At 41.4% G+C, this 26,242-nt stretch overlaps 1 protein-coding gene across 6 annotated transcripts in view; it reads right to left on the bottom strand.

The window, feature by feature from the left end:
• Positions 1–26,242, bottom strand: part of SMARCD3 (SWI/SNF related BAF chromatin remodeling complex subunit D3) — a 114,822-nt gene that overhangs the window by 20,480 nt on the left and 68,100 nt on the right. For all 6 annotated transcript variants that reach the window (XR_014896714.1, XM_085312012.1, XM_085312009.1 and 3 more), the window contains 5 exons: positions 25,431–25,553; positions 9,399–9,521; positions 7,915–8,010; positions 7,322–7,423; positions 3,215–3,376 (listed from right to left, as the gene is read on the bottom strand). Coding sequence is in view for 5 of the 6 variants with exons in the window: in XM_085312012.1 (XP_085168138.1) it covers positions 3,215–3,376; positions 7,322–7,423; positions 7,915–8,010; positions 9,399–9,521; positions 25,431–25,553 (606 nt within the window). In the remaining variant the exon portion in view is untranslated. The remainder of the gene's footprint in view (positions 1–3,214; positions 3,377–7,321; positions 7,424–7,914; positions 8,011–9,398; positions 9,522–25,430; positions 25,554–26,242) is intronic.

Consider the following 26,242-nt stretch of genomic DNA (forward strand, 5'->3'; position numbering starts at 1 on the left):
GAGGTGGTCGTGCCTGCAGGTTTCCCAGGAAGGGTGTACAGGAGTCCCCCATAGCCATGTCCCGAACACACATCCCCAGCTGCATGCACCCGTTGGAGGCCCCCCCAACCGAACTTGTGTTTTGTTGTCTACCCTGTCTGTATGACACCCCTCCTACCCCCCCCTCCTACCTAGTTTAAAGCCCTCTTTACTAGGCTGGCCAACCCGTTTGCGAAGGCAAATGTGCCCTGCTTGGTGAGGTGAATCCCATCTCTCCCCACCAGCTGTTGGTCATCAATGTTCCATGGTCATAGAATCCAAAACCCTGTTGCCAACACCAACGGTGTAGCCAGCTGTTGATTTGGGAAATCTTCCTACTTCTCCTCCCATGCCTCCCCCTCATCAGCAGGACCGATGAGAAGACCACCTGGGCTCCCAGCCCCTTGACCACTGTGCCCAAGGCCTTGAAATCTTCCCTGATTGTCTCTAGTTTGCTCTCTGTATCATTAGCACCCACGTGAAAGAGCAGCAGAGGGTAGTAATCTGATGAGCGTACAATCCTTGGTAGCCTTTCAGTCACATCTCRTATCCTTGCCCCCAGCAGGCAGCAAACCTCTCTAGAGGAGGGGTCAGGTCGGCAGATAGGTACCTCTGTCCCCCTCAGCATGGAATTACCCACTACAACCACTCGTCGCCTCTTCCGAGTGGTCACACAAGGCACAGGCTCAGGCAGCTCAGTTGCTTCCCTTGAGGCTAAGTACGGGTTCTCCTCATCCTGGAGTGCACTAAACCTGTTCTTCAACTGTGACTCCAGGTCTACAGGAGGATTAGSGGCCTTTCTTCTTTTTGCTGTGCTGTACTATTTCACACTTCACAGAATCTTCCAGCAACTCGCCTGCTGCAGGGGATTGGGACTCCAGGAGCAGCATGGTCTCTGAGGACGCCCTGTCTGTCTCCTGCTCACTTTCATGCATGTTTCGCAATCTACGGACTTCATCCCACAACTTCCTGACTTGACGACACAAATCCTCAACAGCAGCACACCTCTTGCAGGAGGGCAGACCATCAGTCCAGGCCCTCTGGAGAGGCTCCAAGCACTCCCTGCAGCCTGGGACCTGTAAGGCAGCATCTGCTACAAGAGGCTCTGTCTGTGTTGACACTTCTGACACAGCTGATACAGCAGTTCCCACAGCCACTGGCAAATAAGCTTTACGGCGAGTTACAACCGTGTTAGCAAGAATGGGCGCTAGTGGCATTGGAAGATGTCCTCTTGCACCTAACTGCGCTTCTCCTGCGCAAACTGCTGTGCAAACTGCTGTGTCTGTTGGCTGCCTCTGTTAGCTGTGCTCTCAAAGAGAAATCAGTTCAAGAGAAATCTGCTACTTCTCAACTCTCTCATCTGACTGATTATCTGAAAATGAGAAGATGTAGGGCAATTATGGTCTGATGGTATTCCTGAAGGCTATATGCTCCAATACAAAGGAGACCTACGAGCTAATAGGTCCTTGGAAGGTACAGGAAGAGAAGATGGTTCCAGCAAGCTCTCATTCTAACAAGTACTTAATGTTACACTGAAAATGAAAATATATTGAAGCACAAAAATGAAAGGGCTCTTCTGCACTCTTGTAAGGTATAGCCTGCTGTACTGGGTTAGACAAAAATTTGTGTCATTTGACACAAAACCCTGCCCTTGAGAGTGGCCAAAAGCATATGCTTGAATGTAAGAATATAAGAACAGGGGAAAGATATACTGGTACATCCCAAAAGATTCTCTCAACCTTCTCTCAACTTGCAGTTACACTGTATTTATAATAGCACTAGAATTCTTTTCCATTAATTTGTCTTATCACTTTTTGAATCCATATACATTTTTATCATCTGTGATGTCCTAGCACAAGCAGTTCCAAATTTAACTCTGCTTTATTGCTTTTCAATTTGCAACCTGCCAGTTTCAGCTACTGACCTCTTATTTTTTATTAAAAGAAGCAATAAACAATCACTCCTTGTTCACCTTTTCTATTCCGCTTATGATTTTTCAAATCTTTTTCACCCCCCTTCCTCCAATCACCTCTTCTTCAGGCTGACACAAACAAACCAAAGTTGGCTACAGATAAATTGAGATCAAATGACCTAAGCATCAGAGTGAACAGACTACTAATTCTTACAAAAATTCTTACATTTTTTTATGATGGAATTTCCACAATGTATGAAAAAGATTACATGCTGTAGTTCTCAAGAAAAAACAGGAGGATAGACTACACAATCCAGAAGATCACTTTGGTTCTATATTCCTAAAAATACTTAAAATCTCAGGATTATTTTCCTTAAATGTTCAACAGTCCAGCRCTGTCTTTAGTGTTATTCCAAGCATTAGTCACTACAAAATGTAGTGGTGGAAGGGAGATGAATAACTGCAAACAAATGGTTAAAAAGAAAACCAGGACACACTAATTACAGTATGCACACCCCATGCCCATTCAAATACTATTCACTTATCATATCTGTTAGCACTTTCCCTAAGCAGGAGTATGTCACAAACACCACCTTCAGGTACTTTCAAAATAAGTTTGATATGCTGAAGCTCGAGTAAAACAAAGCCCATAGAGACTGTGATAGCTCACATAACATTATCCGTACAAAATAAATGTRATCTTATTAACAGAAAAGGTGGAGATGCATTTGAGTGATCTTTTTGGTTAATTCTAGAAGCTGTTGTGGAAGAAAAAAATCTTAATGTGTCACTTTCAAAACATCATGCAGTTCATTGAGGGTACCTTACAATTTGAAATGGATTTAGGAAAAGTTGGCTTTCTAATTGTATCTGCCATATATTCTGCTTTTCATAGACGGCAAGAAGAGAAGGGGAAAAAATGCAAACATGTCTCTATATGATCTGTCATTCAGAATCAGCAGATTATTTGACGTTTATTGGTAAAAATGGTATAGTCAAAAAAAAAAAAAAAAGGTGTACTCAAGACAGTGACAAGGTTCTTCTCTCTGGAAGGCCATAACTGGTGTGGGAGTGATGAACCACTAGATACATTTTTTGACAATGCTGGCACCTGAGGAGGGTGCTTGTTACATTAGTAGTAGTGTCTGCTGAAAGCTCTTCAGTACTGAAAAAACTGCAAATTATTAAGGGAAAATACAATTCAGTATCTTCCGCTCATCCAAAATTTGTGAAAAGATATTATATTCTGCCTCTGAAGAGGTACTGCATCCAAAAAGGAGTTACCTGCTGGAAGTATTTGTCGCAGTTAATGTATTCCTTATCATGGGAATCTTGCAGCTTGTTTGTTTTGATGTACTGCCAGAGAGCCTGGATGATGGCTGATCGGGTCTGTGTGTGTATCCCCAGCAAACGGGCTAATCGTGGATCCAATTTAAACTGTGGAGGCTATGGCAAAAAGAGAAGGAGAGGGACATGGAGAAAAAAACAGACACATGCACAGGTTTAAAGTTTTGGTTTTAATTCTCTAGGGACTTTGCTTCTCAGAAGAAATACCCAACTCAATGGCAGAGTTTACAGAAATACAAGTTGTTCAGATGTGTACCTCCATCATGTTCTGGAAGAACTATGTCTCAGGATGAAAGTAAAGCTGAACCTCTGTGGCTCATTCAATTCCAGGTACATTATTAGCAAAGGGATACTATGACTTTTGCCATGTGGACAGAAAAGATTGAAGTGACAGTCATTAGAAATATGTCAAATACCACTGAGGTTCAGCAGGCATTAGTGGGAATCACTCTAAATGCCACTAATGCCATTTGCACTCTGCTCAATGACATGAAAGAAAATCTTATGACTGGACACACATCCAGTCTTTTTCTTGCCTTTAGTTATAAGATTGGTGAAACTCATTAATGAACATAAATTTAGTAGCCCTTTGCTTGTAGAATGAGCCTACCAATGTGCCAAGCTAATCAATAAAGTACACATTAAACCCTTTAGTTAAAATTGTGAMGTTACCAAAAAAAGGTGTTTTAAAGTCATAGTTACAGATTGAGAATAAGCTGCTCTTGGATCACGCTTCATGCTGCTTCTTGCCATCCATTCTACATGACTGCTCCTGGTCATCCACCTTTACTTGAACTCACTAAATTTGTTGAAACTAACACTCATTTTCTCATAATTTATTTTCATTGAGCTAGCACTGTTGCCCATTATAAGAACTAGGACATCAGTGTTCAAAGCACCGAATAATGAGACAGTGTTGGGCCCAAAGTGCCTATGTCTAATGAAAGGTAAAACATATGTACACCTGTATGACAGGATTACTCTCAGGATTCCTGAATCCCAGACCCAGTGATGAAACCACTGTATAATACTGCTCCACAGAGAATGCTACAGCCCCAGTCTTGATCATCAGGCTATGTATCCATGCACAGAGTTTTACCTGAACTGGAACGGTTTCTAATAAGAACAAGATTTAGGCATGGATAACTGCAGGTTTTAGCCTAAGGCATGGCTAAACGAAGGATACAGGCAGTAGAACTGCCTCCAGGTTGCACAGGTCCTAAATTCCTGGCTCCCCGTCTATGCTCTGTGGAGCCTTCAAAGTTGAGACCTCTCTGCAATCATGTTGTATAAGCTTACTCCAAGGAACTGCAGACACAGGGTCTTGAGGGAGCCCTCCTACTGGCAACTGCAGGGTAGTACTGCAGCCCTACCAACTGCTGAAACTTATCTACAAAAAGGTTTTTGCTCTTTGTGTGTATTGATAGGTGTTTCTGCTCTAAGTATGAGTGGTCTGGTACCACTCACTCAACAGCACTTACATCCCAATTACTCTGTTGGTACTGGACCATGAAGTCCCATTGAATGCAGGCTAAAGCCCTGCCTGACCCCTTGCATTACAGCTGCCAGCACAGGGCATCTCCTAGAGAGATCAAAAAAAATCTGTGTATGGAAGGAAGGTTATTGAGAGGTTCATGAGAGAAGAGGATAGACCTCTGCCAGAGCAGCTCCCAGAAGGCCCTCTCCCAGCTCAGCACCTGTGGGGATCACTGTGCTCATAATTCAACTTCTGTCTAAAGATGAGAATAAAATACATTCATTTTCTTAAGGTTTCCTCACTTTTGAGATTGTTAGAAGCAGTTACTCTGAGATTTTTCAGCAACATAATGAAATTTAATTTTACAATCAGGAGTGAGCTCCTACAACAGACTTTTAAACAGCATAGCAGGAATTAGGATGAAGCTCAATAAGCTATAGAAAGATGGTAAGATTGAATAAGCTTTCCTAGAGGTCAAAAATGAAGCTACCTCCACAGGGTTTGAAAGGACAGAGGGACATTGTACATATGCTATACACGCAGAGCATCAGTCACATGTTTCAGGTAACAACAAGTTGCATGCAGAATCAGAGAAGAATTTTCCTTTTTCCCCTCAACACACACATTGACTTCAAGTAGTACGGAGGAGAAGAATGGTCCTTCCTCTGAGTTACTGGCAGCTGACCACAGATAGAGAGAAAGAAGTCAGGATGATGCGTCTGCTGTTGCTAGTGACTGCTCGGTTGTCTCACATTGACAAACTCCTTCAGAACTCCATTTCTCAGGAATGTGCCCACCATACTGCTGCATACCAGAAGTTTATCCAACCACAACCAATCAACGAAATATATTTCTTCTGCTCCTGACTTCTGTGATAGTCTTCAATGACCCTAACCAGCATCTCTAATAATATATACTCCTTGGATACCTTGGCATTTGGTGCCTCTTCAAATGCACTCACATTTAATATTTGCCACATTATTGGACAAGAGTGACTGTTGGGTGCCAAGTCACCCACGGTCAGTTTTGTAACAAGACAAAATTTAAGCAAAAGAGAACATTTATTTAACAGCATGAATTTGTAATAATGGTAAGCATAACAAACCTCATCATATTTTCTTAGTAATAAAGATTATCACTGGCCATTTCAGCATCTCAGTCAGCTCATATACTCTCAAAAAGGAATAGAATTTTCTCTCTACAACCATAAAATGGGATGTCTTTATCTTGGGTGCTATTTGCGTGGGGGAACAGAATGACACAGAACAAATTCTTAGGGTTTTAYAGTCAAAGTGCATCTAAGACTGAACAGCCATCGAAAAGAGAGGTCCTGCCTGTTCTCAGTAGTGCATTTCTGTCCCTTTCCTTTGGACAGTAATATTTCTTTCAAGGATGGTTTCAATCAGATCAGTGAGCTCCACAGCTGCAAAGCTGCATAATTGCTCATTCTAAGAGAATGGAGACTGCTAGTGCACATTCATGAATGAAATGAAAGTGCTTCCTTGGAGCAGTTTCAGTCTTACATCAGCTTAAAACAGTTTGAAACTGTGCGCAGGAACCTTTTCTTCCTCTGTCGCAAGACAGAATGCCCTAATTTTGCTTATTGGGGTTCTTGTTTGTTTGTTTGTTCATTTGCTGTGACTGGGATCAGGGAACTGATTTAGAAGAAAGTTTTGTTAGCTTTCAAATGGATCAGTTCTATGACTTGCATAATAGTTCAGCCCACAAATACTACTAGTAGAATAAAACAAATCCCAACAAAAGAGAGGAAGCAGGAATGCCTAGCAAGGAGTAAGAATGATGGCAAGTCTACCCTTGCAGGGGCAATGTTGCTTTATGCCAGATTAAAGTGACAATGTAATCAAAATTTAATAACTTAGGAAAGCTGTGTGGTCTGCTATGAAATACGGCTGCCATAGGTACACAGCTAGTTCAGCTACCACTAGCAAAAGTGGCACTCCTTTCAATTGCATTATGCAGGACCTTACACAGAATTCATTACACATATCTGACTGTTCTCTAAGAAGCCCAAGACTTTGAGCTTTGACTTCATAGTCACTGCAATTTAAGATGCAGTTACCTATCCTGTATGTACAGCCTTCGTCTTTTGTTATTAGCAGYAAGACTTTACAACGCTCATAATAAAAAAATTATTCTTGCTAATGTTCATTTTACAAAATAATCTAGAGATAATTTGGTATAAATAATCTTTTCACTGTTTACCACACCTAAACTTCAAATTTATTTATTTACTAATTTATTATTATTTTACTGAATATATTATTTACTAATAAAGAGTTTATACCTCCTTGAAGGTGGCCAATGTAAATATTAATTATCATAGTGCCAAGAACAATTCTTTACTAGACTATACCAGAAATTTACTTGATGTCCCCTTTGCATTTTAAATAATCTGTCAGTTAATTTGGTATCATTCTAACCTCTTTGGAATATTTGACATTCAGAGTCCAAGTATATTGTTTTCTAATGTATGTGACAGGGTGAATTTGCTCTGTTACATTGTGCCCCAATGTCTGTATTCTTCATACCAAGAGCAGAGCACTGACCTGGTAATCTAACATGAGGAGTAAAGTGCACCGCACGCTGACATCACCAGGTCTCTTCACCTGGAAGCCATCAGTCTCCTGTGTTGTAGGAGTTCTGTGCCACTGTCAAAGGAAAAACAGAGTAAGATGGTTAGTCCTGTTTTCTCTAAGATATGGGAAGCTCTGTATGTTCATCAGTGTTTATCTGCACATTACGCCACATGAGAATAAGACAGGTATCAAGCCTTCTGAAGTTCTGGCAATTAAAAAAAAATTAAACTTTTCTCTCCCCTTACAAACCTGCTTTAGTGCACAACATATTCTGATGTCAGTAGACATTACTGCTCAGGAAAATGCACACACATTTCTCATCATTTCATACATTCTGTTATCAACTTGTACTATTTTACTACTAAAAATTTGTTTCAATACTGTATAGATTCTGTTAATAAACATTCTTAAAAATACCAAAATTTTGGAATTTTGAAAACTTTGACTGTACTTTAAATGAGACAATGAATGCAAGATAATTTAAACATGACAGACAATGGATGCATAACTGTTTATTTGTGCTATATCATGTTTGTATGCGAACAATGCATTGAGCATCCTACCTCCACAAGATGGTTGTCAGGTCCATAAAGATCTTTGTCGAGTTCAATGACCAAACTCTTAAAAAAAGAGGAAAACTTACGCTTCTGTTTGCTGAGCTGTATAAACAGAAGAAATAAATGTTAAAGATTACACATATTAGCTTGTGTTTGGTGCTTCCTTCTCAGGCTTTCTCCTTCTCGTAAGCATTAATTCCCAGAGGAACCACATGTGTGATCAATCTAATTGAGCTTTCCCTTTGGCAGCTGCCAAAAGCAGAGAAAGATGCAAGAATCTTGGCAATTGTGGAACAGTATGCACTTAAGGAAAGATTTCCCTGACTCTATTTTAAACTCATCAGAAAAGACTGACTTGTGACCTGAACAAGGACACCATATGCTTTTTAATTTAATGATGTGTATTTTTTAATGAATGCTAAATTCTTGGTCAGAATAATCAAGTGGCAGTAAATTTTACAAATTAATCACGCACTAAGTAAAAGTATTTTCTTTCAGATTTTGTGTTTCCATTTAATTATCAGTATTTGCTGTTTACTAAACAGATCCTATATTCTAGATTAAAAGCTGTGACCTCTATGATCAGGTAATATGACTTTTTACAGAATACAGTCTTGAGGATTTCAGTGAATTTCTTCCTCTTTAATGCAAAGAACTTTTGGAAATACATCCTCCTTCAATTTAAAATTTGCCAGTGACTGAGAAGCCACCCTAAATCCAAGTTGTTCCAACAAGTAAGCGCTTCCTTTGTTAAAGCAGATGTTTTAMTTTCTAATTTTGTCTAACTTCAACTTCCAGATGTTGCACTCTGTTACTCTTTCATCTTCTAGCAAGACTATCATTCTGATACATGCACAAGTATCTCCAGACAGACAGACATGTCTTGAAAGCCTTGCCTTCTTCACCTATCTATGTTCTCCATCCGTTATATCACGCTCAGCTTGTGAAGTCTCTGTAAGTAAATGACATCTTTGCTATGGAATTCCAGCCTTCCCAGAAAAATCTGAATTCCATAACTGAGTCTTCTGAGCACTTCAGGATGATGAAACTTTTATTCCATTCTTGCTCTGACCATTCCTACATCTTCTTGCACTCCCTTAGAAAAAGAACTAACCTTTTGTCTTTGTTATCCTATATCTCACAGGAAGCAAGCCTGCTACATACCTGATCTATCACATCTTGCATAGCTGGAATCCTGCCCTATCTTTAAAGAAAACTAATAGTCTCAGCACTGTCCTCTCCATCCCACTCCTTCTTTAAGTCTGACCTAACCCTAACCCTGCTGCCTTCCCTAGCTCTCTCCCAACATTCCCATTATGGCTTTATCCCTCACTCCTGCTGCTGGATATAGTGTCTACCCAGAAGCAATAAGCTGATACTGCCATTCAGAGATGTCCTTTACTAGAGTTAGTATCCTCAGCAAAGTCTATCATGTAACAAGACAGTCTCTAGATCCTTGCCAGCCCCAGTGAAGCATAGGTAAATCATACATCATCCAGGAGTTTCCCCTCCACTCGTAGCTCCCATGATGCAATGCTGCCATCAGAGTCATCAGCATCAGATTTTGCAGGATTAAAAGTGTTGGAGATGTAAAGTCTCAGTTTCCGCTTTTGCTGTTAAATAAATAGAGAAAAGAAATTTACATATCAAGCGCAAGCCCAAGTCCTTAGGCAGCCACAGGAAAGGTGATATTTAGGTACTCTGCATGTTTAGTACAGTTGGACCAGGTCATATTACAGCTCAATATTTGGATATATATATATATATATATATAAGAAAATTCACTGAAGAGCTGAATCTGAAACTCCCTTCCAAAACCTCTAGGAATGCAAACAATTTGCTGTAAGTGGAGAAAGACAAGTGATTGAAGGGCCAAGCCCATAAGGCTAGATATCCTGTACTTCTTTTTCAGACCTTTGAGAAGTCATTATAAGGAAAACAACACATCATGCCCTTTCTGTTTAGATACTAGTTAGATTGCTAAGATTCAGCTGACAACCTCTTGCTTCATGAATGTCTTTCACAGTTGCATCAGTTCAGATTTGTAAATGCATTCACAAACACAGCTGATGCTGCAAATTAGATGCCCTGCACAGCTGTGCCCATCTTCATTCTACCATCATACAGAGTCTGGTAATTGTCTTCCTACATACCCATACCCACTCACACACTGCCTGACCTTCCTATTTAATTCCCTTTTACTCTAATTAAACATTATGGTTTCCCAACCTGCAGCTCCAACTTGCTGTGAGACCTGAGGGGAGGAAGGCACCGTGCTTCATCTCCAAGTCTAGTGCCCAAAACTTTGAGAGATGGAACCAAACCCACCTGTTGTCATTTTATAGACCAACCAAGAAAGTTTCTCACTCAACGTACTGGTTTATGGATATCTTATTCCTCAGTTCCCCTCCTCCCATGTGCATATGGAAAGCCTGGACATTAACTCCGATGTATAGATTTCCAAAGGTGGCAGATACATTGCCAAATATTTCTTTGGCAATCTATCCCAAATATCTGTCTATAACATAATGACAAAAAATCTAAAAATATCAAATTCATACATTCAGAACAGTCTTCACCTAACCTCAGAAAGGAGTAGTCTTATAAAACTGACACAAATACATAAATATATATACCTATACGTAACTATGGGAGAGAAGAAAGTCTATAGAACAGAAGATACAATTACATTTACAGGGCAAGAATCTAAAAATTGGACATGGCATGAAATACGGGAACATGGGAGGCAATGATGTATGGCCCAAGTGGAATAGGGAAATGACTTTACTTTTGCCAAATCTAGAGAGGACAACAATGGAAAGGTTTGCTGGAAGAATGCCAATAGTATGCAGTGAGGGGGAATAGGGATTTTTAGGAGTGCCAGGAGTCAAGAAAGTGAAAGATTGACATAGATAAGACCAGACAGATTGGTAACAAAAATACTCCTGGAAAATCATATTGTTTTTGCGTCCTTTCTTACAGGACTTTTGTTGCTAAATTACTTTTTCATTATATAATTTTTTTTTTCAACATACTAGAATTTTTCTTTGCTGTGGAGGACTTGTGAAGGACTCTGCATTTCTAAATTCACAACTCTTCAAATTAACTGGCAYATTTTATGCATTTTCCTAAATGTTGTCTCCACCTGGATTATTTGCAAAACTGTATCTATGTACATAAGCTGCCTTTTTCTTAAGAGTTCCTCCTGGATGCTATACTGACAACTTAGATTTATATCACTGATTCCATTTCCTCTCCTTCTGATTTCCAGTGACACTATCTACATTCCCCCTTTACCCTAAAAATCTCCTTCCCTCCTCATATCTCATCATATCCAGGTAGCAACTGTGTTTCCTCCAAAGGCTGRCATTACCTCACCAAGATCACCCACTGCAACAACATCTTTGTTCAGATCCGAATATTTTAGCTCTCTTCATTTATTCTAGTTTTCAGGCTCCTCATACAGTCCACAACAGAGTTCCTGACATTGTCTAATTCCACTGTGAAACACAAAATACTTCTTTTTGATATTTTGCACTGTTTCCCTTTGCTAACCCCTCATCATTCAAGTCATGCACAAGCCACATGCAGCTTACACTTCAGAACTGGTCTTCTGCTGTGTTCCCTATACTTTCTCAGCTCTGCCGAAGTCAGAATCAGCATACCATTTGTTTGTTTCTCCCATGTCTCTTTCTTCAATTTACTATGTTTTCTTCTATGCAAAGAATGCTTTTATCTCCCTCAAGTTTGAGAAGACAATCTTTTCCTCACTGTAATCCCTATAAATCAGCACGCTTCTTCCACACTGCCATCAGAAAGAAACTTAGAACAACTATAAATCTACCTTTTGTCCTGCTTTCTGTGTATCTCGATTTTACACTGAAAACCATTCGGCCTTTGAATCCACCATGTTACAGGCACTACCCTAGCCAGGACTGACAATCTGTAAGTACTCTGGAATGCTGTGCCTTTAGCTTCTGCTGAACAAAGAAATTCCTTCTGACGAGCAAAATGTGTAACCTCCTCTCTAGAGGTGGTCTTCAGATTTTGATCCAAATGATACTGCAAATTTTTAACACTACCAAGGCTATGATTGGAGCTCTCCCAAATGCAACACAAAGAAAGATCCTTGCTCCTGACTGATAATAAACACTCACAGAATACATCAACTAACAGGCTAACTGAGCACCTGCAACAGGACTCCAACTTGGTCAGAGCTTTGAGATACATTTGCCTGCACTCTGTCCTCAAAGGATGTATGCTAAGAACCCCAAGACAGCTTTAAGTCGAATTAAAATCTTTATTAGAACACAAAGTGGAAAAAGGTAACACAAACACAGAAAATTCACATTTGTTGGTTAAAATGGTATAAAAACACAAAAAGAGTTTGTAAACAAATTTTCTTCTGCCCACATATCCTTGAAAATGGTTCACTTCTTCAGGCTTGCTCTTAGTCCAGCAACACTCAGTGATTTCCTGGGTTTCAGAGAATTCTGTATAGTCATTTCTGGGGAGACACAGAAAATTCTCTCTTTTTATTCTCCCAGATCCAGCTGTGTTTGTGCTCCTGACTTCTCTCAGGAGTCTCCAAGTTTCTGCATTTGCTTTAGGTTTCTTACTCATTCTATTTCCCTTTCTATTTACCTCACCCCGTACTTAGGATGGTACAATCTCCCTTCCTGCTGAGGGCTCCACCAGGCTCTGTGCATCTTATAGTATGGCAAACATTAGCCTTCCCTTCTGCCACCAAGCCACCACTTTTAAAAGGAACCTAATACAGTATAGTAAATTGAAAATACGTATCATTCATCACAGTTGTCATAATCAGTAGCTGTAGATCTCAACTGCAGGGTGCAGCCAGATCTGTGTCATGGACATGCTGGTTAGCAGTCTAAAAAATTTGTTAGAAAGGTGTTTGGGCAATGAACATTGCTTGAACAGCCAAACATGTCCTCCTTTGTGCAGTACTGTGCTGACCTGGAAATGTTCCAGCCTCCACACATACCTTTCTAAGGCTGCTGCCACCAGGTCCTTCTATCTGTCCCCTTAGGAGCTGCTGCTGCATCTTTCTCTTCTTCCTGTCCTTCCCAGGATTACTGCTATCACCTCTTCCTTATACATGTCTAGTGTTATCAGGCTCTCTGTAAAAGCTATCTGAAAACAGCTCATCTCAAGAAATTCTGAGAGGCTGACTATCTTGGCAAAACATCTTCCAGTTCCAAGAATAAGACAAAGACATTGGAACTTACCCTGCGCATAGTTATTAACAATAGTGCTAACACCTACTTTGAGTAGTGGCACTGCAAAATAATACACTTATAAATCTCTGACAAAACATAGATAAGAGCCTTATCCTTACAAATGAGTGTTTTCTTTGGATCAGCAGGCTCCTTCTCCTCCAGTAGGATCTTCCTCCTGTCAACGGTGAAACACTACTGTCTAACCTGATGAAGCAAGACTCTAGCAGAGATCCAAGGGTATAGTCTGAATCTTCCTGAAGGGATCTACACAGTGAGTAACAACTTCAGTACTTACAGCTGTACTGCTATGATAAAGCTATCCAGTCTTGGACCATGTCACCTCAAAGATCATACAGAAGTCAAAGCTGAGCTCAAGGAAGAAGACTAGAAAGCTGACACTGGCTGGAGATTTTTAGCCCCTATACAGACCATAAAGTATCCTTGACAGAAGATACACACACAAAGCTGTTGCATGCAGTTCACTGTTTGGCCATACTCCTGGGTTTCACAAGAGTATCAACCACACAGAATCACAGAATAGTTGAGGTTAGAAGGGACCTCTGGAGAACATCTAGTCCAAAACCCCTGCTCTAGCAGGGTCATCTAGAGAATGTCAGACAGGATCGTATCCAGGTGGGTTCTGAGTATCTCCAGAGAAGGAGAATCCACAACCTCTCTGGGYAACTTGTTCCAGTGCTCTGTCACTCTCACAGGAAAGATGTTCTTCCACGTTTTCAAGTGGAACTTCCTATGGTTCAGTTTTTGACCATTGCCTCTTGTCCTGTCACATGGGACAWCYGRAAAGAGTTTGTCTCCATCCTCTTGACACCCTCCCTTCAGRTACTTATAGCCATTGATAAGATTCCCCCTCAGTCTTCACTTCCCCAGGCTGAAGAGGCCCAGCTCTCACAGCCATTCCTCATAGGGCRGATGCTCCAGCCCTCTGATCATCTTTGTAGCCCTACGCTGGACTCTCTCCAGTAGTTTCATGTCTCCCTTGTACTGGGGAGCCGAGAACTGGACGCAGTACTCGAGATGTGGCTTCCCCGGGGCTGAGTAGGGCAGGATCACCTCACTCGACCTGCTGGCAACACTCTGCCTAATGCAGCCCAGGATATTGTTGGCCGTCCTGGCCACAASGGCACACTGCTGGCTCATGGTCAATCTGTCATCCACCAGCACTCCCAGGTCCTTCTCTGCAGAGCTGCTAACGAGCAGGTCAGCCCCCAGCCTRTACTGGTGCCTAGGRTTATTATTCCCTAGGTGCAGGACTCTGCGCTTGACCYTGTTGAACCTCAGGAGGTTCCTCTCTGCCCAACTCTCCAGCCTCTCYAGGTCTCTCTGAAYGGCAGCACAGCCCTCAGCTGTATCAGCCACTCCTCCCAGCTTGGTATCAYCAGCAGACTTGCTGAGGAGGCACTCTGTCCCCTCATCCAGGTCATTGATGAAGAAGTTGAACAGGATGGGACCCAGTACTGAGCCCTGGGGAACTCCACTAGCCACAGKCCTCCAACTAGACTCCGTGCCACTGATGACGACCCTCTGAGCTCTGCCTTTCAGCCAGTTCTCAACCCACCTCACTGTCCACTCACCTAACCCATGCTTCCAGAGTTTATCTGGGAGGATGTTATAGGGGASAGTGTCAAARGCCTTGCTGAAGTCAAGGTACACAACGTCCACTGCTCTCCCCTCATCTACCCAGCCAGTCATGCTATCATAGAGGGATATCAGATTGGTTAAGCATGAATTCCCCTTGATGCATCCATGCTGCCTACTCCTGATCACCTTMTTCTCCTCCATATGCYTGGAGATGAYATCCAGRATRAGSTGTTCCATCACCTTYCCAGGGATGGAGGTGAGGCTGACTGGCCTGTAGTTTCCTGGCTCCTCCATCTTGCCCTTCTTGAAGCCTGGAGTGACACTGGCTTTCTTCCAGTCTTCAGGCACCTCTCCACTTCTCCAGGACCTTTCAAAGATGATGGAGAGCGGCCTGGCAACAACATCCGCCAGCTCCCTCAGTTACCCGTGGGTGCAYCCCATCCGGGCCCATGGATTTGTGGATGTCTAGCCTGCCYRGAAGGTCTCTAATCCTTTCCTCSTCAACCWAAGGAAAGTCTTCCCTTCTCTGGACTTTCTCYCTCAYRTCCAGGCTGCAGGATTCCTGGGGGCTGCCCTTAGCAGTGRAGACTGAAGCAAAGAAGGCATTTGGTAATTCTGCCCTCTCTGCATCCCTTGTCACCAGGGCCCCCACCCCGTTCAGTAGCGGGCCCACATTTTCCTAGTCCTCCTCTTGCTGCTGATGTATTTGAAGAAGCCCTTCCTNCTGTATCAGCCACTCCTCCCAGCTTGGTATCATCAGCAGACTTGCTGAGGAGGCACTCTGTCCCCTCATCCAGGTCATTGATGAAGAAGAACAGGATGGGACCCAGTACTGAGCCCTGGGGAACTCCACTAGCCACAGGCCTCCAACTAGACTCCATGCCACTGATGATGACCCTTTGAGCTCTGCCTTTCAGCCCGTTCTCAATCCAGCTCTCTGTCCGCTTCTCTAACCCACACTTCCAGAGCTTCTTTAGGAGGATGTTAGGGGAGACAGTGTTAAAAGCCTTGCTGACGTCAAGGTAGACAACGTCCACTGTTCTTCCCTCATCTGCCCAGCCGGTCATTCCATCATAGAAGGCTATCAAATTCCAGGGATGGAGGTGAGGCTGACTTGCCTAAAGTTGGCGGATGTTGTTGCCAAGCCGCTCTCCAKCATCTTTGAAAGGTCCTGGAGAACTGGAGAGGTGCCTGAGGACTGGAAGAAAGCCAGTGTCACTCCAGGCTTCAAGAAGGGCAAGAAGGAGGACCCAGGCAACTATAGGCCCATCAGCCTCACCTCCATCCCTGGAAAGGTGATGRAACAGCTCATCCTGGATGTCATCTCCAGACATATGGAGGAGAATAAGGTGATCAGGAGTAGGCAGCATGGATTCACCAAGGGGAACTCATGCTTAACCAACCTGATATCCCTCTATGATGGAATGACTGCCTGGGTAGGTGAGGGAAGAGCAGTGGATGTTGTGTACCTTGACTTCAGCAAGGCTTTTGACACTGTCTCCCATAACTTGCTCACAGGTAAGCTCTGGAAGCATGGGTTAGATGAGTGGACAGTGAGGTGGATTGAGAACTGGCTGAAAGGTAGAGCTCAGAAGGTCGTCATCAGTGGTGCAGAGTCCAGGTGGAGGCCACCCTGTCAGGTGACCCTGCTGAGCAGGGAGGTTGGACTAGATGATCTCTGGAGGTCCCTTCCAACCTCACCAATTCTATGATTCTATGATTCTAAGGGAGAGTCTTCTTTTCTCCTGACTTTCTCTCTTGTCTCCAGGCTCCAGGATTCTTGAGGAGTGGCAAAAATTTTGTAAGATTTTTTAGTAATGCAGGTTACTGAAAGGCTGTCAAACCTATCCTCCTCGCTGTATGGCATCTTCTCAGGAACAGAGGGAAAAAAATCTGTGGCCTTGTTTTTTACTGCTAGGATTCTCAGGAACCTAGAGTAATTACTGAAGGGAAAACTTACAGCTCTGGAGTAAAAGGAAAGCACCACAGGTAATCTCTTCAAACACACTAAAGTTTTACTGCCCACAAAGACAGAGGGGAACTTAATGGAGATTGGTCAAGACTGTGAATCAAATAACCTCCAGTGTAAAGATCAGTAAATGCTTAACTTGCTTATTCTTGAAATGGAAGACATGCATCTTTGACTTGTCTTCAACAAAATGAACTTGAAATAGCAATCTTATTAAAAAGAAAAGCTTGCCCCCAAAGCACTATATTTCATTTACAATTTCTCCTTGAGAAAAAGAAAAGCGAAAAAGAACCATATGTGACAGAAGACTGGTCACGTCAGCAACAATCTACAGTAAAGGGCTTAGGTAGGATAGCAGCACAAATGGTAGGAGAGCTCATGTGGAATGAAACAGATCCAACCAGGAGGCTGACAGGAATGCTGGAAGAAAAGAACTATAGCTTCTTCTCTCTCTCCAAGTTCTTCAATATCATTTTCAAACAATTCAGTAGAGCTTTAAGTAAACAGGAGAAATGCTAGAAAGCCATCAAATCCTTTAAAAAGGGAACTCTAGTTTCTTATGACACATTTTTACAGTTCCCATTAGCATTAAGTTCCCAAAATGTCAAATCAGAAACAAAGCATTTGGAAAGATACCAAAATCTGTGCGACATTCCAAAGGCAAGTATCTCTACTGACTCACATTTAAAGTTTTCAATGAACTCTCAGGGAAAACACAGTACCTCCAGAACTCTTCCAAGAAAGTTTTGCCTGAGACTTCAAACAAATTAAAGAAGGCATAGACAGATAAGCTATTGCTAACTGAATCAAAGAAATCYGGATGCAGATCCTGGGTATAGTACTAAAAACTGTATGCATGTCTTAAGTATGGGCCTCCCTGCTGCACCTCAGCATAGCATAAAAACCTCATGCATAAAGCACAGGAAAGATGAAAATTTGTGAGAGTAACTGTTTAGTGGTTTCACAAAAAACTTTCAGGAAACAAAAAGAAAGTGAAAGATATATTAGCAAGGAGATCAGAAATCAGGTGAGACAAAAAACATAGTGATCACTAGTAGCAAGTGCTCAAGTGTCATCATTATAGAAGAATTAAATGAAACAGAGAACATTCATACCAAAACTAGAATACAGAGGTATCACTCACCCAGCGAAGTAGCAAACAGATTTGTCAAAATTTGCAGATGAAATAAAATTAGTTAGGTAATTCATGATCAGAAAAGATTGACAAGAACTTAAAAATGGCCAACTCAAACCAGGAAAATCAGTGACTTAGTAGAATATGAATGTATTGTGACTATTAAAAGGACTAAAAGGAACTATGCAATATTTAAGAGTTTGAAACACAGGAAAAAAATCTGTAGACAGTTCTACGAAGACTTCAATTAACAAAAAAAGACCCAAACCCCAAAGAAATACTATAAGGGAATAAAATGGAGAATATTGTGTATAATAGTCTACAAAAATCAGTGATACAGGTCCATTTGGCAGTTGTATGCAGTACTCTCTCAGGAACACTACTGCAGAATCAAGGGGTGTATACTGACAGGTGATAGGAATAGCTAGGTGTACAGAAAAACTCTTTGGGCAGTGACTGGGAGTATAGAAAATTTTATCTTAGAGAAGAGAATATTGAAGAACATGAAAGACGTATTTGAAATATTTGCTGGTCTAAAGAAGGAGACTAAGGGTTTATGTGTTTCCTTGTCTCACAATGCAAAAAGCAGAATACACTAAATGAGTCCAAAAGGCAGTAAATTCAGATCTGATCAATGGATATACATATATATATATATATATGCTATACAAAGCGTAGCAAGTCACAATTAGCGTGTAAACTCACTGTCAAAAAACACTGCTTTAAAATGTGCAGGTTTTTAGGCCAGAAGAAACTTTATGATCTGGTTCGATTTCCTGTGCAACACAGGCTCTAATCACTCATCAAACATGGCAGCTCTCTTTAAAGGACATCCAATGTTGACTTAAGGACGTGACATAATGAAAAATCTATTACATCTCTGATACCTTGCTGCAGTGGTCATAAATATGCACATTACTTTAGCCTGAATCTGTCTATTTTCAATGACCAGCTCTTGGACTAAAGCTGAAAGCTTTTATTTCTTAAGAAAAAAAGGAAGGAGGAAAGAGTGGGTATATACGTAAAGATCCCAATAAAATCCAGTTATACCAATATATGAGATTTTTAAAAAAGATATCAGACCTTTCTGTGTGCAAGTATAAACTGATCTCCAATTACTGGAACTTAGGCGGAACTGTTACCTACAATTGCAGATATTCTGCAATAGTTTCTGTCACCTTCTTAAGAAGTATTTAGTACAAAGGGTAAGCCTTCTTGCACTGTATGGATCCTGGATCCATGTCAGCCTCACAATTCTTGTCATCACTGCAGCTGGGCAGAGTGGGAGGGTTAAACAAGATTTAAGCATGTCAGTTCTCATCAAATAGTTAAGCAAATTTTTGATAGGTTAAGAATGCACACATTTTGCTTGTTTATGCAGAAGGTGATGAACTTTTGCCCTGGTGGATAGATCCAGCCCTAACTCCTTAAAAGCAATTTAATGTGGCAAGGCAAGGGGCACAGTTTCTGATAGCAAGTAACTATCCAGACAATAAGTGAACAGAAATAACACAGTAACACATATTGGTGTGGTCCCATCAACTAATGAAGTATGTAAGAATCCCCAGATTCAGTCTGAGGGAGATCACTGGGAACACCTAGGGCCAAATTCAGATCAATGAGCATGTTAAGGCTAACCATAGCAACACAATCACAAACTCTCCCAATGTATGGCTGACTCCTATTGGAAGACACATTTGTTGCCAGACTGATCTCTTCACAGTAGGGAAGCTGTGAGCTATTTTTTTTTTTAATTTTGTAAATTTTATAGTCGATGGTTAAAGATGAGAAAGTTCCTAATGGCATATTAAATTGAAACTGAAACTATCATAAATTCTGTATTGCCTGCAGCAAAGTCCGAGATGAGTGGTTATATGAGTGGGCAGCAAGGTGGATTGAGAACTGGCTGAAAGGCAGAGCTCAGAGGGTCGTCATCAGTGGCATGGAGTCTAGTTGGAGGCCTGTAGCTAGTGGAGTTCCCCAGGGCTCAGTACTGGGTCCCATCCTGTTCAACTTCTTCATCAATGACCTGGATGAGGGGACAGAGTGCCTCCTCAGCAAGTCTGCTGGTGATACCAAGCTGGGAGGAGTGGCTGATACAGCTGAGGGCTGTGCTGCCATTCAGAGAGACCTGGAGAGGCTGGAGAGAGCTGGGCAGAGAGGAACCTCCTGAGGTTCAACAAGGTCAAGCGCAGAGTCCTGCACCCTAGGGAATAATAACCCTAGGCACCAGTATAGGCTGGGGGCTGACCTGCTCGTTAGCAGCTCTGCAGAGAAGGACCTGGGAGTGCTGGTGGATGACAGATTGACCATGAGCCAGCAGTGTGCCSTTGTGGCCAGGACGGCCAACAATATCCTGGGCTGCATTAGGCAGAGTGTTGCCAGCAGGTCGAGGGAGGTGATCCTGCCCCTCTACTCAGCCCTGGGGAAGCCACATCTCAGGTACTGCRTCCAGTTCTCGGCTCCCCAGTACAAGGGAGACATGGAGCTACTGGAGAGAGTCCAGCGTAGGGCTACAAAGATGATCAGAGGGCTGGAGCATCCGCCCTATGAGGAATGACTGTGAGAGCTGGGCCTSTTYAGCCTGGAGAAGAGAAGAYTGAGGGGGAATCTTATCAATGGCTATAAGTACCTGAAGGGAGGGTGTCAAGAGGATGGGGACAAACTCTTTCCGGATGTCCCATGTGACAGGACAAGAGGCAATGGGCACAAACTGAACCATAGGAAGTTCCACTTGAAAACGTGGAAGAACATCTTTCCTGTGAGAGTGACAGAGCACTGGAACAAGTTACCCAGAGAGGTTGTGGACCTCCAGTATCTTCTCTGGAGATACTCAAAACCCACCTGGATACGATCCTGTCTGACATTCTCTAGATGACCCTGCTAGAGCAGGGGTTTTGGACTAGATGATCTCCAGAAGTCCCTTCCAACCTTACCCATTCTGTAATTCTCTGATTCCATGATTCTACTTTAAATGGCTTGTGGAGATATTTCTCTTAGAGAGTTTTAAGTCATTTTTTCAAAATCACTGTAGTACCTTCGTACCTGTTTAGCAATGGGCCCTAAGAACACTGCGCTGTCAGCAACAGTTAAGTTTAGGTCATAGGCATCTACAAGAGATAATGGGTTTCAGAAACTCATGAAGATCCAATCTTAAAACAGAGATTCTTATTTCCCCTCCTTGACTTGGAGGAATTTCTCTTCTCTCACAATTATCACCTCTTTCTAATATCAAGTCTAACATTATTCAGAACTGTCTTTTGCCCATTTGTTCGTGTGCCAGCATTGTCCATTAACATTGTCTGTGGCCCTTCTTTTCTCCCCTTCTACAATAAACAAAACCACTCTAGTCCCTCTCAACCTTCATTGTGTTGGCACATTAAAGCCAAGTGATGAGTCTTCCTTTCCTGAGGTGGTTCCAAAATATTTTTTTCCAGAATCATTCCAGTTTAAACTTTTCGAGTATTGATGACACTGTGTTCCAGCTTCAACAATCAAATGAGATGTCACCAGGACCTTCTGCTGTTACACTCAAACTTTTTTATTGCTACAGAGAATTCCAGTTACTGATATACCCTAAGGGTTTTTTCTTTTTTCTTTTTTTCCAGGTACATCACATTAAGTATAGGACTGTTATTATGCAAGTAATGAACCTCACCTTTAGTGCTGCTTCCAACCATTTGGCTCCTATTTTATAGCAGAAATTCATCCTATTAACCCCTACATGCACTTAATACTAGTAAGTATCCTATCTCCTTAAGATCATAACATTCTTTCTACAAGATAGTCAAATCTTCAGCATTGAAAAGGCCTGCCAACCTGAGGTCATCAACAGATTTCACCATCAAATTTCAGAATTAGCCTCCTAAATTCTGACTTCGAAGTCATTAATGAAAATACTACAAAGTTGGTCAGAAGTTTAAAAAAWTTTTTTTTTGATTAAGTCAAATAATCAGCACCCTCTCCTTAAAAATATGCTTTCCAACATTCTCTCCTACAGCCAGTTGCTCACCCATGGGCAGCTCTACCCCAGGAGACAACGGTTCACCAGAATTTCACGGAGGGTCAACTTGGCAAACTCTTCTTGAACTATCCTCTGCATTAAGCATCATCAGTGGCACACATGCCAGCACCAAGTCGAACATCACAGCCACAGAAGATGAAGTACATTGGCCCAGCATCATAGAAATCAAGGGGCAGACGGGAATCTCCAACAGCTAAAATGCATTAGCCACTGCTCTCAAGTATCTTAAAATTCTTCCAGTAATCTCCATCTCCTCTTTCTCTGCAATATCCCATGAAGAATGAATAAAATGTTTTACTCAAGTTAGCGCAAAGAGTATCTAGTGCATTTGTTGATTGTAGTGAGTACAGGCTTGATTCCAGGAGCCGAATGGCAGCTGGGCTCAGAGTATGACACAAAAATCTCCACAGATTATTTGTTCTTCTGCCCCTAAGAGTAACCCTTGCATGCTCCACATTTAGAAGTCAATACATGGACAATATAGCAGTCTTAGAATGACTGAGCAGCAGAGCTCAAATATGAGGTTCTGTGGCACAAAGACATTCTAAGCAAAAATAACACTCTTGCTTGAGAGGACACAGGGCCAAGCAGCAACCTTAGTGTTCCAGGAAAACAAAAAAGAAATTCCCTTCTGACAACAATCACACAGCAATACCTCAGTCACCTTAAAACAAACAAAAGAGGAAAGTATCCGAATCTACAAAGTCACTGAGAGACACTGAGACTTTGTCACTGTACTCAGACACTGTTTTTGAACCTAAGAATGGTGACTCTGGATGTACATCACTTAATGCGAGGAACCATAACACCAATCCATGGTGAAACCTTGGTTAAGTCTTTGGTGTGGGCGAGAAATCAAATTATTGTCTGTGGCCAGGGCTTGGAATAGGAGACTTGCATGTGGGATGGGCCACAAGATGCCTCTCTTTCAGAYAGGAGACTCCTGAGTCAAATCTTGGGACGACAATCATCCTCCCCAATTTTAAATCATCATGTTATATCCACAACTGACTAGTTATCAGTCTTTAATGACACTCCTTGTCTGGAGTAGAACCATATAGTTTTTGGTTTCCTTCAAGCCATAGACCTTGATCTATCTGTATGTCCAGTCCCACTGCAGTCCAAAGTTCAAACWGCCCTGCCTGACCGACTGTCTCTTAAAAAGTTCTTTCTGGTATCTGTGGACAAGAATGGGTGGTTCTTTTATAAAATTAGTGTACGGCTTCTTACTCACAAGTTGCATATAGTAAATGCTGGTCTGCAGATGAGAATTCTGAGAATCTTATGATGGGTGTAGTCTAAGAATGTAGGCTAGAGGAAAAGGAGAAAACACACTAGTACCTTAGAGGCAGAAAAAAAGACAAGGCATGATCTGTACTGGAAAAGTTGGCAGCTGACAGGGGCTGCTGACAGTGGTAAAATGAGCTGGCAGGTGGTGAAGGCTGACTTCTCCCCAACCCCAACCAACCTCCAAAATTCCAAGGTCTCCTCCTTGCTTTCTGAGCAATCCCACAGCTGTCATCTCTTTCAGCAGCACAGCTGTTCATAAAAGACCAAAGCAATATCAATAGACCCAGCGTATTTTATGCACCGTCCTTAATCAAAAATAGTTAAATGAATACCCCCTGTAATTTCTCAAGAATAATTAATCCTTCAGACAGAAAACAAAGGCCTGAGCAATACCAGATTCTAACACTATGGTTCCTGAGGACTCTTCCTGGCTACAAGCTAATCGTTTTGACCAATATGATAACTGTAATTGAAACTGATAATTCCGACCAGTCCTATATATTATCACATGCCTCACACAAGTTTAAATTTTTCCCAGGATTACAATCTCAGTTTGTGAAACACTGCTGAAAGGCAAATTATTTCAAAGTTATATGAGCTTTGGTAGGAGTTTTGAGATGGAAATGCAGAGATAACTTTTACTGCTGTTACCAGTACTCCAACTAAAATAAGATGAAAATATATAGTATCAGAGCAAGCAAAATTTATCATGGCTTAGCTCCATTTTGGTACATCCTGAATTTCACAACTGTTACATCTGAATTCTAGAGGTGAATTTGACAAACATCTGTTGACCGTTTTTTAGAAACAGGTTTAGACATCAAGTAGCTGAGTAACTGGTATTTAAAACRTGTTTGCTGGCCCCTAGATGGAAACAGATTTTTCTGGCTACGGTTTTTGTAGAATATTCTGTCTCATATTCTCTTCCCCCTTACAGACCCTAAAAATCTCCACTGTACAACTTACAGCTGGGAACTCACGCAATGCTCAATTCCATGGTTGATGACTTTGTCACAGAACAATCATCTTCCTGCAGATTTATGAATGCAAATCTGAGTTTTCAGTTACTTTTAAACATGGCCAAGTTCCTAGCTGGTATAAAATAACGGTGTTCTGCCCACATTAAGAAGCTAAGACACATTATATCTTCTGAGAGGCCGATCTACTATATGCAACAATGTTGGACTATTAACTTGTCATTTAAACCATCCACACTTCATTTTCCTATCTGTAATATGGGTATCCTATAGAACTTAACTTTTTCCTTTTTTCTTCTGCTTCATCTATTTCAATTGGAAAAACATTAGGAAAAAAATCATCTACATTTCGTACAAATGTGACAAACACAACAGCACCTTGATCTTAGTAGAGCTGATACCTACTACTGTGGTACAAACCAGAATGACAGCTTTACTTCACAGTAGACTTACAGTTACAGAACTCTTCATACTACGGCATTTATTATATGAACAGGTATGACCATTCAATATAATCACAAGAACTACTAAGTAGGAYGTAAGAAAAAAAATCTTCACAATGAGAGTGAAGGCCAAGTATTGGAAGAGGTTACCTAGAGAGACTGTGAAACCTCTGTCTTTAACAATTTTCAAAGCTCAACAAGGTCTTGAACAACCATGTTTTGAGCAGGAGTTTAAACTAGACGACTTCTACAGCTCCCTTCCAACTTAAACTTTTCCACGTTTCAACGAAGTAGACTTGGAAAACGGAGGAAAAGATCATTGCAGTAAGACGTAATGAACAGGGAAAGTGCTGTACTTGATTTAGCCGATATTGCAGAAAACATTACCCATCCTTTTCTTATATGAATTGTTCTTTTATAGACTATGTAAATGCATGTATTTTTGCAGGCTCTTTAACAATTTCCTCTAAGTAATTCTTCCCATTATATGTTTTATTATCTCAGAAGTTTAGCCTTTAACTGAATTCTAATAGGAAATTCAGCATGTCTTCACTGAACTCCTCTATTTTTTTCTAATTATTCGAATACAAAATTTCAAAAACAGCATTTATAATCCCAGAAGTTATTATTCCCTTTATTAAAGGCTTTCAGAAGCAAGAGCTGGTAATATCCACTGAATGTTTTCCACCACCCTTCCATACATGCTGTTCCCCAGCTGCTTATTCATAGCAGCTTTGTCTGACTATTTCAAAATGTCTCTGTTAACAGGACTTTTCCTGGTTCCCCAGTAGCATTTAATACATTTTTTTCCCCCAACTCAACCTACAGATTTTTTTATGACATACCTTCATTGGCCTCTTCAGTGCTTCCTGAATATCCACACGCTTCCGCATAATGGTCTGGTCTAGTTTGCGTTCAAAGGCCAACAGATCCATGTAGGCCTGGGACTCAGGAACCAGCTCTCGGATCTGAGAAGGAAGCAAGGAATATCCAAGCACTGGAAGCAAAGAATCAACCATATTCTGGAACAATATTACTGACACCCGCCCAGCCCTTAGACAGATGAACTAAGAAGAGGCTATCCCTAAGACTGTGGTTCCAAACTAGTGGGGCAGGTTTCAGGGACATGGTCTCAGTAACAACTGTATAACTGAAAAGCTGGAGCACAGAATTCAAGCTAATGAACTCTGGGAGATGCCAGTTGGATCCCCAACCCCTGGAGCACTGCTGACCTTTTCAAGGGAGGCTCAGCTATAAAGAGCCTGGGAACCACTTGTTTTGGCAATACGAAGTATTTTATATTTGCCTGGTTTAAACTAAAAAAGACTGTCTCTCTCTAGGCTAGGAATAAAGGCTGGGTGTTCTTTCTTCTCCTTTTTTTTTTTTTTTTAAGTGCTACCCAGCATAAGTCAAAACTACAATTTAGGAAGGCAATCTTTGTTAATACATCTTTTTTTTTTTTTTTTTTTAAGTGCTACCCAGCATAAGTCAAAACTACAATTTAGGAAGGCAATCTTTGTTAATACATCTTCTTGATTAAGGTGAAATCTACCTTCACAAGTAAGTTTCAACATGACCAACTATGAAGTGTCAACTTATGATTGGGCCAACCTTTACTAAAATATTATAAAATATTAGCTAATCTATCTTATCTCTA

This window comes from Rhea americana, unplaced genomic scaffold (assembly GCF_003343005.1).
Source record: "Rhea americana isolate MKP2758 unplaced genomic scaffold, rheAme1 scaffold_354, whole genome shotgun sequence".
NCBI classification, from domain to species: Eukaryota; Metazoa; Chordata; class Aves; order Rheiformes; family Rheidae; genus Rhea; species Rhea americana.